General features: G+C 39.7%; 1 protein-coding gene across 3 annotated transcripts in view; it reads left to right on the forward strand.

Annotated features, from left to right (window-relative positions):
* The window catches only part of Cnksr3 (CNKSR family member 3), a 100,119-nt gene that overhangs the window by 48,987 nt on the left and 33,903 nt on the right, over positions 1-17,229 (forward strand). For 2 of the 3 annotated variants that reach the window (XM_021238020.2, XM_004856853.4), the window contains 3 exons: positions 5,488-5,651; positions 12,197-12,399; positions 12,927-13,014. In XM_021238020.2, coding sequence (XP_021093679.1) covers positions 12,221-12,399; positions 12,927-13,014 — 267 coding nt within the window. In that variant the 5' untranslated portion in view covers positions 5,488-5,651; positions 12,197-12,220. Of the gene's footprint in view, positions 1-4,430; positions 4,469-5,487; positions 5,652-12,196; positions 12,400-12,926; positions 13,015-17,229 lie in introns of all 3 variants that reach the window. The other variant, XM_087193432.1, reaches the window with a different exon arrangement.

Raw genomic sequence — 17,229 nt, forward strand, 5'->3', positions numbered from 1 at the left:
TTGGTGTGGCTGTGTAGGCGGGTAGAGGAGGGGACTTGAAGAACATGGTGAGGGTTCAATGTGATCACTGCATAGCACAGGAGGTGGCCAGCTGGGGCGGGCTTCATGCAGAACTTGGAGCTCTGTCCACCTGCTGGGTACTTAGGAAGTGACCTGTTTGGGGCTCTTCCATAGAGGGTAAGGCCTGCTGTGAGCTGTGTGGGTCAGATGACGGTCACATAGGTTTTATTTCTCCACAAAGCAGTGTGTACCGACTCCATCTACGGGAAGAAAGAATGCAAAAAGGGAGTTTTTCATGCTAAGCTGTGTGTTCCCCAGATCTATGAGTGGACTTGGATTCTGAGCCAAAGGAGAGATGGTGTGGCTGCTCAGAGTAGATGCAAGATACTCTGATGGCATGTAGAGGCTGAAGCTGTTCCAAAAGTCTTCAGGCTTCTGAGGAAGCTGAGTTCTTCCATGCCCAGAGAGAGGAACTGTATTTCCATCTAGCCTCAGCAGGTGCTCTTTTCTCTGAGGCTGTCCTGAGAGGTGGCCCTGGGCCTCCCCTTCTTTGCTTCTTAGAGGCTCTGCTTTGAGTCTGAACTCTTGGAAAGGGCAGTCAATTCTGGGCAAAAGAATTCCTCAGGCCTTTAAAATTATGCTGCTAAAAGTCAGTCCACTTCTGTGAGGAAACATATTACTGTCTAAACTCAGATTGCTGTATTTAAATCAGTGTTCTAGGCTAGTTAAAATGAAGGCATACAGACACTCTCAACCCAAGAGTGGTAAAAGAAAGTCATTCCAAAGTGATACAGATTGGAATGAGGGGCCACTGGGAAGTCCTGCCCTTCTGAACTGCAGGCTCTGAAGTCTGCTCTGTTCAATTAATCATTTTATACTTGTGCAGGAGCCAAAACATATTGAGCTTCAGTTTGCAAAACTGATGCTTTTATTACTGGGGAGTGTGCAAGTTGGGAAGACAGAAGAGCTTTGATGGAAGGACTGTACTGCCATCAGAGGACTATGAAATACTTGTTCAGTGTTTTCAGGAACACTGAAAATTCTGAAATATTGCCATCAGGCACAAATGTATCTGTTATCTTGATTCCTTTCCTCTGGTAAAAGTCATCCAGTTGGACTTCTAAGTCTTGGTCTCTTTCATCTGTCCTCACGGAGGTATGTGTGGCTGTGCGCTGCCTGCAGAGCTGCACATTAATTTTGTTAAATGAAATTGAATGCATGTGAGTCTATAGTGATTGTCCTAGTTGAAAAACAAGTCTACTCAAATCGTATTGGACCACAGCTTTTGCATCATATGTCACCTGTAACCCTTGAAAATTCCAGGTGGATGGGGTCTGAAAGCTTTAGCTAACCAGATTTCTGAATCAACACATTTCCTCAAAAACAAAACAAAACAAAAATCCTCTTTGAATATCTTTAGTGGATGAAGAAAATATGATACACATGAAATGGAATAATATCCAGCCATACAAAGGGTGAAATACCGTCATTGGCCACGATACAGGACGTTCTGCCTGCCCATAGAATAAGCCATGAGCAAATGAAGTCTCTCCTTTCATGGTGCTTATATGCTGATATAAATCATAAAACACTTTTTGGTGAAGCCAATGATTATCATAGGCTCTCAAATCTGGGGACATTTTCTGGGGAAGGTAATAACACAGGCTGTTGACATTTTGTTTCATCACGGGGGTTCACCTCAGCATTTGGGAGTTTCTTAATCTCTAGCAGTGTTTTTCCTGAACACTTGCACCTATCTGTCTGCATAAATTACCCTTTTGGATTTAACAAAACTTACATTTACTATGTGCTCCATTGTGTTCTAAGCTTGCTATAACGTTCAGTGTTCATTAGAATTCTATATGGTTCCCTGGTTCACAAGTGAGGCACTGAGTAACTCACTTATAGTTGTGAGGTCAGTAAGAAGGGGAACAGGGACTGGAACTCAGGCTTTTAACTTCCTGCCCATCCCCTTCTACATCAGAGGAGAGAGATGTGCTTTTTCCCTCTTGCATTTGAGATGTGTTTGAAAATTGAGGATTATTTACAGATTTAGGGACAGTAAGTAGGAAGTTTGCCTATCTTGGACTGTTACACCCATTCTGTGGCTGCTTCTCCATTATTTCACATTCTATTGTGTGTTTAATTTACATAAATGGAATGTGCTTAACTTAATTAGATATTTTCTTAGTCCTGCTAGACTTTCTGTAAGTATCTTGAAGCAAGAAGATGGCAAATAGGTACATTTGGTAAATAAGTAGAAAAGAATGGTTTATTGTAGATTCTAAAACTGTTAGGCCAGTTTACACAAGGTTAGGGATTTCCTCCTCCTTTCTGGGACTGTGTAATAGTTTAAATTAGCCTCTTATAAATGCCTAATTGTAGTCTAAGCAATAGAACGTCTGAACAATAGGTCATAATGTGTTGGAATAATAAAACTCTGGGGATAGTACTGTTTAAAGCCTAGCATATTCAGTATTTGTGTATCTCAAGGAGAAAGTGTGTAAACCACAATAAATTCTGCCTTTATATAGGTAGCAACATGGTGTTTCTACTTCATGATCCTCCTACATCATGGGAACTTTTGATTATTTGAGGTCTCATTGCTCCTCAAGGAGATTCTGATCTGTTCACTACACTACAGTTCACAGTCTCTGATCATTTGTGGTCAGTTCTCTCTCTAGAACCTTCACCATACTCCCAACCTCCACTGTCCTTTCTATACCCCAAATATTTCTTAACTGGTCCAGGGTATTTCTGAAATCCAGGATCCTTGGTGTTTTTTGATTAAAGGAGACTGTGGCCTCACCCTCATTTCTCTTTATCATTCAGGGGTGAAGTTTACTGAAATTTTAAGGGACTGGCACATGAAAACTAACGTCCATCTCTCATTTTTGTGCTTGTATTTTGAGCAATGAGCTTGCTTAGCACAGGAAACATTAAGTTCTACCAGTTCCTGGGCCTTCTTTATTTTATCTAGGAAAGAGTTCATCATGCGCAGTGAAGTATGAGCTAAACCGTGAGTTGGTTTGTACTCATTTGCTAGAGCTGCCTTAACAAAGTACCATAGATCTTGGTGGCTGAAACAACAAAAATTTACCTTACTACAATTTTGGAAGCTGGAAGTGTGAGATCAAGGTGTCAGCAGTGTTGGCTTCTCCTGAGGCCTCTGTCCTTGGCTTATAGCTTGCCATTTTCTTCCTGTGTCTTCATATGGTCCTGTCTGTGCTGTCTTAATTGCCTTGACACAAGTCATGTGGATTGAGATCACTCTAATATGGATGTCATTTTAACTTAATCACCTCTGTAAAGACTCTCTTTTCAAATATATTCTGAGGTAAGGAAGACTAAGACTGGAACATAAGAATTTTGGGAGGACACAGTTTAGCTGTAGCAGCTGAAGTATATGACATAGTTATTTTAAACTTTTGTGACAAGTTAAATCAATCTTGTTAGAGCCAGTTATGTGATTTAGGGTAAGTTTCTAATTTTTGGGCTAGTTACATTTGAAGTACCTTTTAAATACCTCTAAGATTCTTCATTCTATTTTAATAACTTTCATAAGTAGACTTTACTGCTTACTTGTATAGTTCATGGAGAGGAATTTTTATAATCTCATGTTAGAATCCTGTGCTTACAAGGTAGAACTCAAAAGAGCAGAACATATGAGCAACAGGCCTTGATTTGAATTCAAGCCTTTTTCTTCTGTACCAGTAGAGAATTCTTTTTTTTTTTTTGTTAAAGAAAATCCTTCTCTTGTCATCTTGCTAGTTTGTAGCTGGGTTGTACATCTTCCAGGAGCCTTGATTTCTTCATCTATAAAATAGGGCAGAGTAGGTGGGCTCCCTCCAGTCTTGTCCTTTGCCAGTGCTGCCTGCTGCAGATAAATGCTGCCCTGCTACAGATGGCCAACTCTGGGTGGCTGGTGCTGTGATAGCCTCATTCTCCACCTGCTGACTGTCTAGGACTCACTGCTTGAGTCACATACCACAGGGACCATTTGGGACTTGAGATTGGTGGACTGAACTGGGTTTTATATGCGTGTCTTCAGCCCCACTTTCCATGTGACTGAGCCCCTTTGCTAGACAAATACCAGTTCAGGGAGGATGAATTGTTTCCAAATGGTTACCATGGACCTATTTTTCTTTCTGTACTTGACAGCTCCAAGTAGTTATCAGGAAACACCTCTTTTTCCTATGTCTTATCAATTGGTGGGCCAGGGATGTAGTTTATCCTCACACAGCAGATTTTAAGATCCATATACTTTAGTATTGACACAAGTAAGTATTGGACCTTGTGTCTGCTTCTTCCCATTGAGAGAAGTACCCGCCCAGATGACACCGAGTTGGAGAGCATTAAATGAAATAAACGTGTGGGAGCAGAGGCCAGCAGCATGGCTTCCACATGCTTTTTTTTTTTTTTTTTTTTAGGTTAAATTGAGTTTGCATCCTTTATGTTGGCATTGAATGTAAGTAAATCTAGTCTTAAAATACTAAGGTGATTTTATTATTAGGTTTAATAGAACAATTACTTTTAGGCTAAGATTTTAATTCCCTTAAAACCCTTCTAAGAAGTTAACTGGAGAGTTCTCTGAACACGACTAAAGATTCCAAAGTTCTATTTGGTTTCCCCATTTTAGTCATTCTTTAAGGTCATAAAGGTACAACACCATTGGCAATAGTATTGGACCTGAAAAAATTCTCCTAAGCTCATTCATTCAACATTGCCATTCTCCATTACCACCATCGGTACCTTCTCCTTTATGTTTGTATTCATCAGAACTTTTTCAGTTTGCAAGGGAAAGAAATTTAAAGTTAAGCTAGAAGGGGAACTTCAATTTAAGTGGAAAATTCTAGGGGTAGAAGTATCACTAAAAGGTTTAGATCTAGGGATGTTATAGGATATTTTCAGAGATTCTCCCTTTCTCAAATGGATTTATTCTCAGAAAAATGATTGCCAGGATCACTAAGGTTGTATCCTATGGCTTTCAGTTGTATCTACATAGCAGATAGCAAGGAAGATTTTTATTGGTTCTGCCTAAGTCACAGGGCCATCCTTTGAAGCCATGACTGGCTGGTATATGGAGCATTGTGGCCATCATGGCCATGTGCCAACTACTGTGGCAAAACATCTTGATTTGTAAGCCATTGGGAGAGGGAAGTGTCCCAAAGGAAGCAAACAGAACATGTGTCTGAGACTAGCATTTCAAATCAGCAGGGGGTTAGTGTTTCTTCCTTTAGTTTACAGGGATTGAGAAGGTACCTATCATCAAATACTTCTGGGTCCATTTGAGTATAGTAGTTTGCACTGAACATTTCAGACCTGTTTGAGATGAGATGATACCACACAGAATAGAATATACATTGTAGAATGATCAAGTAATAATAGGAGATTTGATGATTGCTAAGATTGATTTAAGTGGGTAATTTTCAGGGTGGCATAAAGGAACAGAATGACAAATAATGGAGTTCTCATTTTTTTTGGTAGGTTTAGACGACTGCCTGCAGCCATATGTCCACAAGTTTGAGCGGGAGAAGATAGATGGGGAACAGCTGCTGCGGATTTCCCACCAGGATCTGGAGGAGCTGGGAGTCACACGAATTGGACACCAGGAGCTAGTGTTGGAGGCTGTTGACCTTCTTTGTGCACTGGTTAGTTCAGGAAAAGGTTAACTGTACTGCCATGACATTCTTTAGAATCACATTCTCAAATCCTCATTGTGATTCAGCATGGCATCATTTTCTTAATGATCCATTGAAGTGAATGTAGCATGTGTTGAAGATTACCTAAGAAGGGAAGAAAATACATCATTTGCTCGATTAGGGCTGGCAAACTAAGGCCTACCAGTTAAATCTGGCCCGCTGTGTATTTTTATAAATAAAGTTTTATTGTAGCACAGCCATGTTCATTCAATGATAACGTGGTCGGTGACTCTTTTTGTATTGCAATGAGAGTTGAGTAGTTGTAGCAGGGACCATATGGTCCTCCAAAGTCTGAAATATTGACTGTCTTGCCCTTTACAAAAAAATTGCCATTTACTGAAAATGGCTATAATTAGTCTTATTTTTTATAAAGAGTGAAAGGATGGAGAAAGTCTTGAATGAAAGTGTCATGTCATCTTCTAAATTGAAATGAGGACCGTTTCAGTTTTCACACCTGTTTTTTGTTAGTGTAAAAGAATTTTGAATTTCACAGATATTCATTCTGTTTAAATAACTGATGTTTGTGCTTGAAATAATCAATGTAAGAAATGGCAGCTAGGTGGGGAAAAATGTGACCTTTATTATATTTTGAAAATGCTTAGGCTTTGGCTGTAAATGAGTGAGTTAAATCCTGCCTGGTCTTGAGGCTTCAGTTACACCTGAGGCTGCCTGGATAGTTCCTTTAGGTGTGGATTAAAACATCTGTAAGGACATTTTGTTTACAAGTCAGTTGGCATGAGTAGGATTCATGTTTAGCTGTCATGCTGCCAGCCACTAAGGATGCAGTTGGACCGTCAGGATTTAGACATATTTGCCAGCATTCAAGTTGGGTTAGTAATGCTCCGAACCCGAGCCAGAGGTATATACAATTGCATCACTGAGAATGGTGGGAAAGGACAAGCTTGCAATGATTTTACCATTGCTGGTCTGCATTCTGTCCATTATATAACACTTGCCACATTGTGCGTATTCTTTTTCTTAAAATGGACAGAGCCTTGTCTTGTGTGCTGTGATGCCCTGCTCTTGTTTAGGAGAGTAATGGGGAAATTATTTGTGGTTGATAAATGAGCTGCCACAAGGGAGACACTATGGCCAAGTGGTCTGAGTGTTGGCCTGGGAGGCAGGATTTTTACATTTGAATCCTGGCTCTGCTCCATGCTACTGCCTCTGTGACCTCCCGGGAAACAGTGGTATCTGTTTTCCCCATCTGTACAGTAACACTCACCTTAGATGTGGCGGCGTTCTCATGTGTAAGTGTTTTGTGCTGCTAAGGACATGAACCTCCCTGTTTATTATTAAAACTGTTTTTTGTAGTCCAACATGTTTGGGTTTACTTTGATTATACTTTCTGGCAACATGGCTTTTTAGTCTTTTCTACAAGATGCTGTGTGCATTAGAATTGTCACTTTCACTTTGCAGCAATACTTTGAGGACAAGTAAATTACTCTGAAATCCATAGTCTGAGAGATGAGGAGAAAGAGTGCACCAGAGGCACATTGTGTACACTGGGGAGTGCAGCAGCTGCCTCTGGGCAATCTCTTCGCTCATTCCTCTTCCCTTCCTCTTAAAATATTAGACTAAAATGAACAAAGCTGGACAAATGCCAGAACCTCAAGCTGTGTTTTATCTCCTACAATTTCCTTCTAATTTCCTCTGCAGACCAGGCTTTGACCTCAGACTCATTCTGAACCTGCTCTATGCACCAAAGGGGCCCAGGCTGCTTTGGACAGGAGGGTCCCTTGAGGGTTGCACACCACTGTGCCTGTTCTGGGATGGGAGAGTTTCAGTAGTTCTACTAAAATATTTCTAGTCTTCAAATAACCCTCTTTTCAAAAACTCTTATAACTCTACATGTTAATTATCCTATCTGTTTAATCCAATTCTACATAGATCTTTGGATTTATAAATTAGTGATAATTTTTTGCTATGAATAGTTCATCTCCTGGGCTGTTAATGTGTAACTGTAGTTGGCCCTGGTGTTATAAAAGAGGTTTCTGTGTAAACTAAGTTTAGTGTGTGTTGATTTTATGATTGACAGGAAATGAATAGGAGTAAGGAAGGAGGAGAGAGGAAGAAACAAAACCACTGGAAAGTTTTGGAACAAAAAGAAGGGCAGATAGAATGGATAGGGACCTAAAATAGGGAATAGCTATTGATCAGTATTTTACAGCTGGTAAACAATGGCTCATAAACAGCTGGTCATAATGAGACTGCAAGGAGGGAGACTGCCTTTTGTGAACATTGACCCTGCTGGCAGGAGTGACTTAGGAGAGTGATGTGTTATGTGGCTCTTTAAATAAAAATGAGTTCCTCAGTTGCACAAGCTGCATTGCAAGTGCTCAGTAGTCACATGTGGCTAGTGGCCATTACATTGGAGCACAGATAAAGATCTTTTCCATCACTGCAAAAAGCTCTATTGGACAGCACTGGTTGAGACTGTGTGGTAGATAGCAAGAAAGCATAATGGTGACTGGGTACTTTGCCTAGTCAATCAAGCTCTAGTGTTCTGAAGACCAAGGCAGGGATAGCTGTGCTTTTAAAGTTGAAATAGGCCAAAAGTGAATGAGGTTGGAATTCCTCCACATGTTACGTAGATGCCACCTAATTTATGTTAAATGAAGTATCTGTAGTTAACCTTCCTACCTGCATAAGTGCTATGTACGCTGCCACACCCCTGAATGATGTTGTTCATCATTCACCCATCACAAATCATTGAAGAGTTTTTCTCTTTCTCTCCTTTTATCAGTGGGGAAATATCATTCAGAACAGGAATCTTTGCCAAGAATTTGTGTTTAATTTGATCTTGCTTAGGACCTTATCATATGCCTCTAGGAAAACTGAATTATATTTCTTAGATTGTCAGTTAATCGACCTAAGTCAATAAAATGGCTTTGCTTGTGTGTCTCTGACACCTCTTTATCATGTGTGTTAGATCATGAACAGAGCCAGAAGAACTGAATCTGGTCTCTTTCTTTTCCTCCTGGAAAGTGTATTGTTTCCCCGCCAGATCAGGAAATGTTTCTTTTAATGAACTGTGATCCCTGTGGTGGTGGCAGTGGTGCTGCTGCTGCTGTTTCTGTTGCTTCTGCTGCTGCTTGTTTTTCTAACACTTCCGCTTCTATTTCCTCTTCTTCATCTTCATCTTCCTCAGGGCCTTTTGCATGCTCTATCACTCAGCAGCACATGCAGCCTAATCAGTATCTTCTTAATGCTTATATTAAATCAATGTCAGGAAGAGACAGGTTTTAGGGAGGAGATTCATGACAATAATGAAATCTAGTCTGAGAAATTATCATTTTCTACCTTTTATTGTGGGGCACTGAAGTTAATAATCCTTTCCTACATATATTTCTACTGCAGAGGTTCTTTTGAGCTAATATAATTAGTTTTTTATTCTCTCTTTTGTGGAGCAGAGTCAAAGGGGAAGGAAATATCCTCCTTCCTTCCTTAAAAAAATATACTCAATTTTAACCACATCTTTCCAGTTCCATAATTTGTTTTTGGGAAAAAAAATAACCAGAGTAAATTGAGTGGAAAATGAAGAAAACCAGTTAAAGAAGCTACTCTTCACCTTTATTTTAGTATTAAAAGTGATGGATTTATTGAAGACGGAGGTTGGAAATTTCTTGCAGCAAGAAAATATATTTAATCCTTTTTATGTTGAAGGAATAAATGTTGTATATGGAAATAAAAGCTCCAAGTAATTTGTGGCAGCATTAATTGCAGAAAGCCAACTTCCTCGCTTGTAGTGAACACTCTTGATATAAGCGGGCAGGCTGAGTAATGGACCAAAGGCAGGGCCCCTGTCACTGACCCAGGCCCTTCAAAACAAGTTGCATCTCATGGGCTCTTTACCCATTCACCTGGGAGTCTTTGCTTCTTTGAATTTCAGAAGCCATGATGAAAATCCATCTTTTTGGTATATTCTTTATTGAAGGAACATATTCTGTTTTAGTCTGTAGAAAATAACAGTGAAGGAAAAAATGAATACGTGTAAGATTCAAGTAGAACATTGCTGTCAATACAGAACACAGTTACATTTTGAAATTTACAGTTCCTTTAAAGCTTATAAAAGCCTGTTTGCAGTTAGTTTGTACATAGGTCTTTCCAACATTTCTATTTGGACTTTTAAACTATTTTTTATTTTAGTAATAAACACCATAAATTTGAACTTCAAATAAAATGCGTTTAAAATTAAGTTGTTCTCATTAATACCAAAGCTTTGTTGTTAACATTGTTCATCTGGTCAAAAAAAAAAAAAGGTTCTCACAAACGTCTTAATATATTTATGCTTTCTTGATTTCTAAACACGGTCCCTTTTTGGCCTAGATGGCTGGCTGGGTAGAACTGGCCTAAGGAAGCTCCTGACATTGGAAGGGACAGAGTGTATCGGGATTTGGGGGAGACACACAGCATGTTAGATTGTGCTAGTTATAGGATCACTGACCTTATTCTTGTCTAATATCTTTCCCTTTTCTAATCCAACCACTTGGCCCTTTCTTGAGAAGGGCAGAAGAAAGGGGGGAACATACAACATATTGACCCAAAGTTGTTGCTGGATGCTGATTGCCTTGAATAGAATCCTTACCCAGCTACTGATCAGCTGTATAATTTTGAGGAATTTATAGTTTGTTTACCTGTGAAACAGAAATAAGGTTGAGTGACCTTAATCTGAAAGTCATAAATCTAAAATACTCCGGAGCACAAAATATTTTGAGAGCCATCATAATACTACAAGTGAAAAAATTCCTTATCTGACCTTGTATGACAAGAGCACAGTCGAAACCTAGGCACACTAATTATATGGAGTAGATGCCACATGTGGCTGCAGAAGCCTATAATCCCAGAACTCTGTGAGGCTGAGGCAAGAGGACTGCAAGTTCAAGGCCAGCCTGTGTAGCTTAATGAGCCCCCTGTCTCAAAATAAAGGATTTAGAAAAAGGTCTGGGTATGTAGTAGCTCAGTGCAGAGGCCCTGGTTTCAATCTTTTGTACCAAAAAAAAAAAAAAAAAAAGCAAAAAAAAGTATAAAATTACCTTCAGGCTATGTGTATATGAAACAAAAATGAATTTTGTGTTTATATTTGGGTCTTGTACATGCAAATATTTCAAAATCTGAAATACCTCTGTTCACAAGCATTTTGCATAAGGGACGCTCAATCTGTAGTAACATTTGTACCTTCATGGGTGGTTTCCTTGAGATTAACATATGTTGAGTACTTAACTCAGTTCCTGGCATAGAGTAAGTGTTCAATAATATAAGCTATTATGTTATTCCTAGTTTTAAAATGGTGCTAGTGCTAGGTTCTTACTTTGGAATACTAGTGAAATAGTATATTATATGACCAGATCTTCCCTTTCTGTTAAAAGATCAAACACCAATTTAGGAGATATATATATATATACATACACACACACACACACACACACACACACACACACACACACAAAATTGAATACAGAAATTCATACCCTGCCTCAGATTTATAAGTTGTTTCCTGGGATTGGTTCTTAATCTGAAAGAGAATCTAGGAGAGTGATGGAGAACGTTTTAGAACTTTCATTGATAACAAACAGCCCACTTCGGCACCATAGGTTGGCCACCACTGGCCTAGGGCAGTATTGTCATGCAAAATTGATGTTTTTAAAGCACTCAAGTAAGTTGAACACTTAAAACAAAAACAAAAACAAAAACAGGTCGGAATCTCCAGAGAGAGAGGAATTACATACATTTCTGGTGAACTGACTTTTAGCCATTGTGACTTTTTTCTGTGAGTGTCATCTAAGTGGACTTTATGTATTTGCTGACTGTGATATATTTGCCTGCTGATCTGTGTGAGCAACACACAGAGCCCTGTTCCTGCAGACTTTGCATCTCCAGGGAGAAGGTCGCAACAAACCCTGCGATCCCAAGGCGGGCAGAAGTTAGTAGTCTGCTGGAGAGTGACTTGAGGGCCTGATTCTGCTTCTAGGGGACATGTGGCAGTGTTGGGAAGCATTTTTGGTTGTCCCAGCTGGGGAGAGGAATGCTGCTAATGTGGGTAGAACCAGGGGTGCCATTGACAATCTTGCAGTGCACAGGAACCCCACCCCCAAAACAGAATTATCCAGCCCACATGCCACTGAAGCCCAGGCTGAGAAAGCCTGCTGTTGATTAAGTGGCCACTAATCCTCCCAGAAAATGAGGAGATGTTTGGGTCAGCACCTGAGTGATAAGAATTGTTGTCCATGCCAAGATCCATGCAAAGAGGATTTGGGGAAGAGGAACCAGCAAGAACAAATTCCCTGAGAGTCAGGAGCGAGCTGTGGGGGGAGCAGAGAGAAAACCAGGATGGTAGTGGTAGTGGTGGTGACGACTAGGGAAGTGAGCCCTGGGTGGATCAGGCAGGATTTTTTGGTGGCTTATAGGAGTTATTCCAGTTACTCAGTGAGCTCTTGAGTCATTAGGAGAGTTTGGACCTTGTTGATTGATTTGAATTCTTTCCTTTCCTACAGAATTATGGTCTTGAAACTGATAATATGAAGAATTTGGTTTTGAAACTGCGGGCATCTTCCAACAATTTACAGAATCACATAAGTAGCCGGCGGAAAAATCCAGCTTATGATGGGAACACATCCCGCAAGCCCCCCAATGAGCTCCTGACTTCAGTGGTGGAGCTCATAGGTGCTGCCAAGGCTTTGCTGGCTTGGCTGGACCGGTGAGTAGCCCCATGCCTTTAACTGTGTTCTACGAGGAGGATCTGAGGTATACCAAGGCCAGTCCTGTGTCTTAGGAAAACAAACCATTGTTCCTTTTGCCCTTTTTCACTGGGGCTCAGGAATCCTGGATCAGAAGTGGATCTTAGGGTTCCTGTGGACATTACTTAAAAAAAGGTTAATAATGAGAAGAGTTTAACCTCAGCTTAGAGAAGAGTGAAACTGCTAAAGGTTGTGTGCTACTGAGATTAAACATTAATGGTTGACTCTTGGTTGGTATGAAGGGTATTAGTTCACTCCTGAAGGGACATTAACTCTCAGCTCATTTTTGGATGTGTTTTTATTTAGCACTTCTCCGTCCTTTTCCTGTTCAGATTCCTATTTGATGTTTTACTTGAGATTAGTAATATGAAAAACGATTTTAAACCAGCCTGTTGTGTAGTTATGCCTGGCAAAATACAATGTTGGATCCTGATGGGTTCCTCTCACTACCTCCTTTTTTTTAAGAGAATTTTCTGTTACTTTCCAGGGCTCCATTTACAGGGATCACTGATTTCTCTGTAACGAAGAACAAAATCATTCAGCTTTGCTTAGACCTGACCACTACAGTCCAGAAGGTCAGTAGTAAATCATTATAGGTTTCTAAATTTGTCTTTTCCCTGTTTTTCTTCTTCAAAGGGTTTCCATGCAGGTATGAAGTACCCCCACACCACTTTTTTTCATCAGAATTGGGGAGAGATGAAAGTCTAACTTAGATGCATTGTATAGATAACTTGTGTGAAAAATGACCAGTGGCCTTTGAATCAGAGTTTATCTTCTTTCGTTTTAAAATAGTTGAGCTTTCTTGTACTTCCCCTCAAATGTTAGAGTTTAATTTAAGTAGAAATGCTCGCTGTAATCTTTGTTCTCAGTACTTTATTAAATGTGTTGATTGTGGTCTTTCTTTTTGACCTCTGGTTGTTGGATTTACCAGCCAGGATGGGCTAAGTTATGAGGCAATAACTACCCCCATACCCCAGCATTTATTCCTCCATTATGTATATCCAAATGGGCGGCTGGAAGATATGATCTGATTCTCCTCATTTCAGGATATAGGCTGACAGAACTGCTGGTATCTCGTGTTGTGTGTCCTCACAACAGAGAGAACTTTGGAGTTTCCCTCACTGATGTATCTTCTGGTCTGGAAGTGACACACACATGTCAGTTTCATTTATGGCTCATTGTCTGGTTCTAGGTATCTTAGCGAGGGCCCAGGAAATTTTATATCAGTCTTTTAACTTATCTAGCTCCTGTGATCTTAACAAAAAATTATTACAGATTTGTGAGCACTGAAGACCCTCTCTTGTCATATTACTTGGCATATCAGACACTTACACATTATTTTTGAATTGAGTCAAGGTTGTAAAATAGAAGGAAGAGCCTTTTTCCTTCATATCATACTTGATTCTAAAATTCTGCGATTCAAAGTTTGTTTCCACTGCTCATTTGGAAAAAATAAAGAACATCCTTCCTTCACTCCTGACTGTGGTATAACGGAAATGCAGTTGTGAGAAGCTGTGTGGTCTCTGTTTGTGTCTGGAAGATGAAGAATTAACCATGGCTTTGTCCATGGCAGGTGTTTGAGATCCAGTCATGAGCAGCCATCGAACTTCCAGCAGTGTAGTTTTGAGACCATGATCTGAGAAAGGTGCCCAGGGCTACTAAATGGTTTGCTCCTTTTTATGATGGAGAAGGTAACTTTGACAGAGTCTTGACAGTAGCTGTGACACATGAGTCATACAGTCTCAGAGGCCTGGCGTTGGTGGTGGAAGGCATTTCCCTGATACGTTTCTTGAGTGTTCTTTTTCTTCCTACTTCCCTCTTCCTGTAGTATTTTGCTTCTTATTTTGATGTTCAGCCAATTTTACATGCCATCAGCTAAATTAAAGTGTTAAAGCTAAACAGTACTTAGCAAGTGGGTACATTTTTCTCCTAGGTGCACCTCTGCTTTCTTGTGAAGGGTCCTAGATCATGTGTCTGACTCAGGCTGTCTGTACTTCGGGATAAGCAGAGGTGGGAAAGTGACAAAGCAGAGGGTAGAACAGTAGTATTTGTCCTCACAAGGTGAGTCTGTTTTGCTTAAGCAGGTTGATGTTGGCTTTTCAGATAGTTGGACAGTTCCTTCAATAAATATTTGACTCTTAACTCTCTCTGCCACTGTCTAGGCACTGGGGTGCCAGAGTAAAGAAAGATAAAAAGTCCCTGATTCATGGAGTCTACAGTCTCTGGAGAGATAACTAAACTAAGAACTAAAATAAGGAAAATTACACATGTGCACAAACATACACACTTGTACTGTGTATGTGCAGTTACATAACATTAGAGAAGCGCTGAGGAGGAAAGGGGCACTGGAGGGTTGAAAGTGGAATGTAATTGTGATACTTGTTAACAGTTACCCTCATTGGGAAGGTGACTATTGAGTACTTAGACCAGTTAAATTCTCTTCCCACCAAGATGGGTGAGCTAATAATGCATTACCTTAAGCAGTCCTTTCTATGTGGTTGTAGAGGTTGGATCATTGTGAACTGGTGATAAAAAAAGGCTTCCCATGGGAGGTGCAGACCCTGATCTGGTCACATCAGGAGGGTTTCAGCTGACTGCTCTCATCATACTTGTCCCTGCTTATTGATGGCCCACGATGCCTGGTACATTATTAATGGTGCACATTATATCATGTGCATTTCAGGGAATGAATGGTTCTGACAAAGAAGCTGATAGTAATTTGTCTTTTATTGGGAGAAAGTGAACCCAAACTCTAGGGACACTGCATGTGTTATTAGTGTGGATGTTCATTTTAAAAATAATTTTCACTGTGGTCCTTATTGAGGGAGTTTATTCTGTAGTAAAACATGTTCTTTTTAGAGACACAGTCATAGGTTTGAATCTATCTCTACTATTATTTAGCCCTTGGATAAATTACTTGAAGTTTATGAGCCTGCACTCCATTTTCTCATCTGTAAAATGGAAATTCTAATATTTACTTTTCCAGATGACTTGGTAGGATTTCTACAAGTTATTGTTGAGTAAAGAAAAAGGGAGAAAAGTGAGATGTAGAGACAAATGGGAACAAAAAATTGTGTGTGTTTCGCTGTGTGTATTTGTAATATACACATACATATATATCCACAGTCCTCTTTGTAAAGGTAGAAGTCATGGAATGGGCAATTTGGAAGAGAGGTTGAATTTATTCTGGCAAGGACAGAGATGAAAGAGAAAGGAGCCAAGGAAAAATAAAATAAAATAAAAATAAAATAACGAAGAAGAGACAAAACATTTTCATTTACAAACATCATATACATGATCACATCTATGCATTCATGGAAAATCAGGTATAGATAAATGATATCTGTTCGTGTGTGAACCTAGAGATTGAACCTAGGCCCTTGTAGGCAAGTGCTCTATCACTGAGCTTCTCCTCCACCCAAAACACAAGATATTTAAAACACAATACCTCCTTCAAAATACTATTTTGGAGATTACATGAGCTATAACATATTAAAACCACAGTTCCTACTTTTAAAATTACATAATAGGAAATATAAAAATCTTAGTTTGTATTGGTTTTCTGAAACCAAACTTGTTAGTTTAAGTGAGGAATGAAACAAATATATTGTTCTCATTTTTTGATTTTTTTTTTTACATTTTAAATTTGAAGAATTTTAAAGAATGAAGCCTGAAGATATGTAAATATATATGGGGACATTATTTTATGCATTTAGACTCAGAAGAATTTAGCTCTTGATCAGTGTTTGTTTTCTATAATGATGGAAGAACATGGGTTCTCAGAAGTTCTCTGAGGTAGTCTTTGTTATCATATCTTACATAGAAGGAAATAGAGGCACAGAGGTACTAAACATATTGCCCAAGGTCTCAGTTCCTAAACAGGTACAATAAGGAGTGGAGGCTGGGGGCAGGAGAGACCAGCCAGGGCAGTGTCCCTGGCTGCCGGGTTAGGCCCTGTCTGCTCATCCAGGTGACCTAGGACGGTAATGAAACTCTGCCTCACTATCTGACTCATGAAGGGGCGATTTGTTCCAGTACTTCTTTTTCCACTCTACTGCTTTCATGCCAAATACTGTGAAGGCACATTGTAGCTGCTTCCTCTCAGTGGGGGTGGGTGTGGGAACCCACGTTTACCATGGGGGAAGACAACCCTTTCACACGCCAGTTGAATAGTTGGGAGGCAGACTTGTGTCTGTTGGCCTAGTTGCCACAACAGAGGGCCAGTTTTCTTGGTAGCTTCTTGGGTCTATCCAAAAATCAAGTACTGGGAACCATGTGGTCACACCCTGACCCGATGCTTGGGGCCTAGTGTTTTGAGAGAGGTCTCTGCTTTTGAGTGACAGCCTTCAAGGATGACAGTGCTGATACCATTTTGTGGTTTGTAATGAGAGATTACCGACACAAATTATGAATTATATTTCTACCATATGAATATACTGTTTTTCTGAAGTTGATATTTATGTAATAGCTGTCAGTAGTAATAGGAAATGAACTATTATAGTAGTTTAGTTTCAGGCATAAGATAGGACAGAAAGGCACATTTTTGACCTACAGTTATTCGCATTTTACGTAAGTTGCTCCTGGAGTTTGGATTTTCATCAAATTTACATATGTCAAATTTGCCAAAAGGAAATTTCTCAGTTTCTTTTAAATTTTTTTTTCTTCCTAAGCTACTCTTAAGAAGCAGGTGTCAATTTTGGGAGCAGCTATTATTTTCTACATTTTTATCTAGTAGAGAAAATTAAAAAATTAAAATAATGAAAGTCTGATGATTAATTCTCTTAAGGTAG

The sequence above is a fragment of the Heterocephalus glaber genome, unplaced genomic scaffold (genome assembly GCF_053883595.1).
Source record: "Heterocephalus glaber isolate CG9 unplaced genomic scaffold, H.glaber_assembly_v1.0 deba00001593, whole genome shotgun sequence".
Taxonomy (NCBI): domain Eukaryota; kingdom Metazoa; phylum Chordata; class Mammalia; order Rodentia; family Bathyergidae; genus Heterocephalus; species Heterocephalus glaber.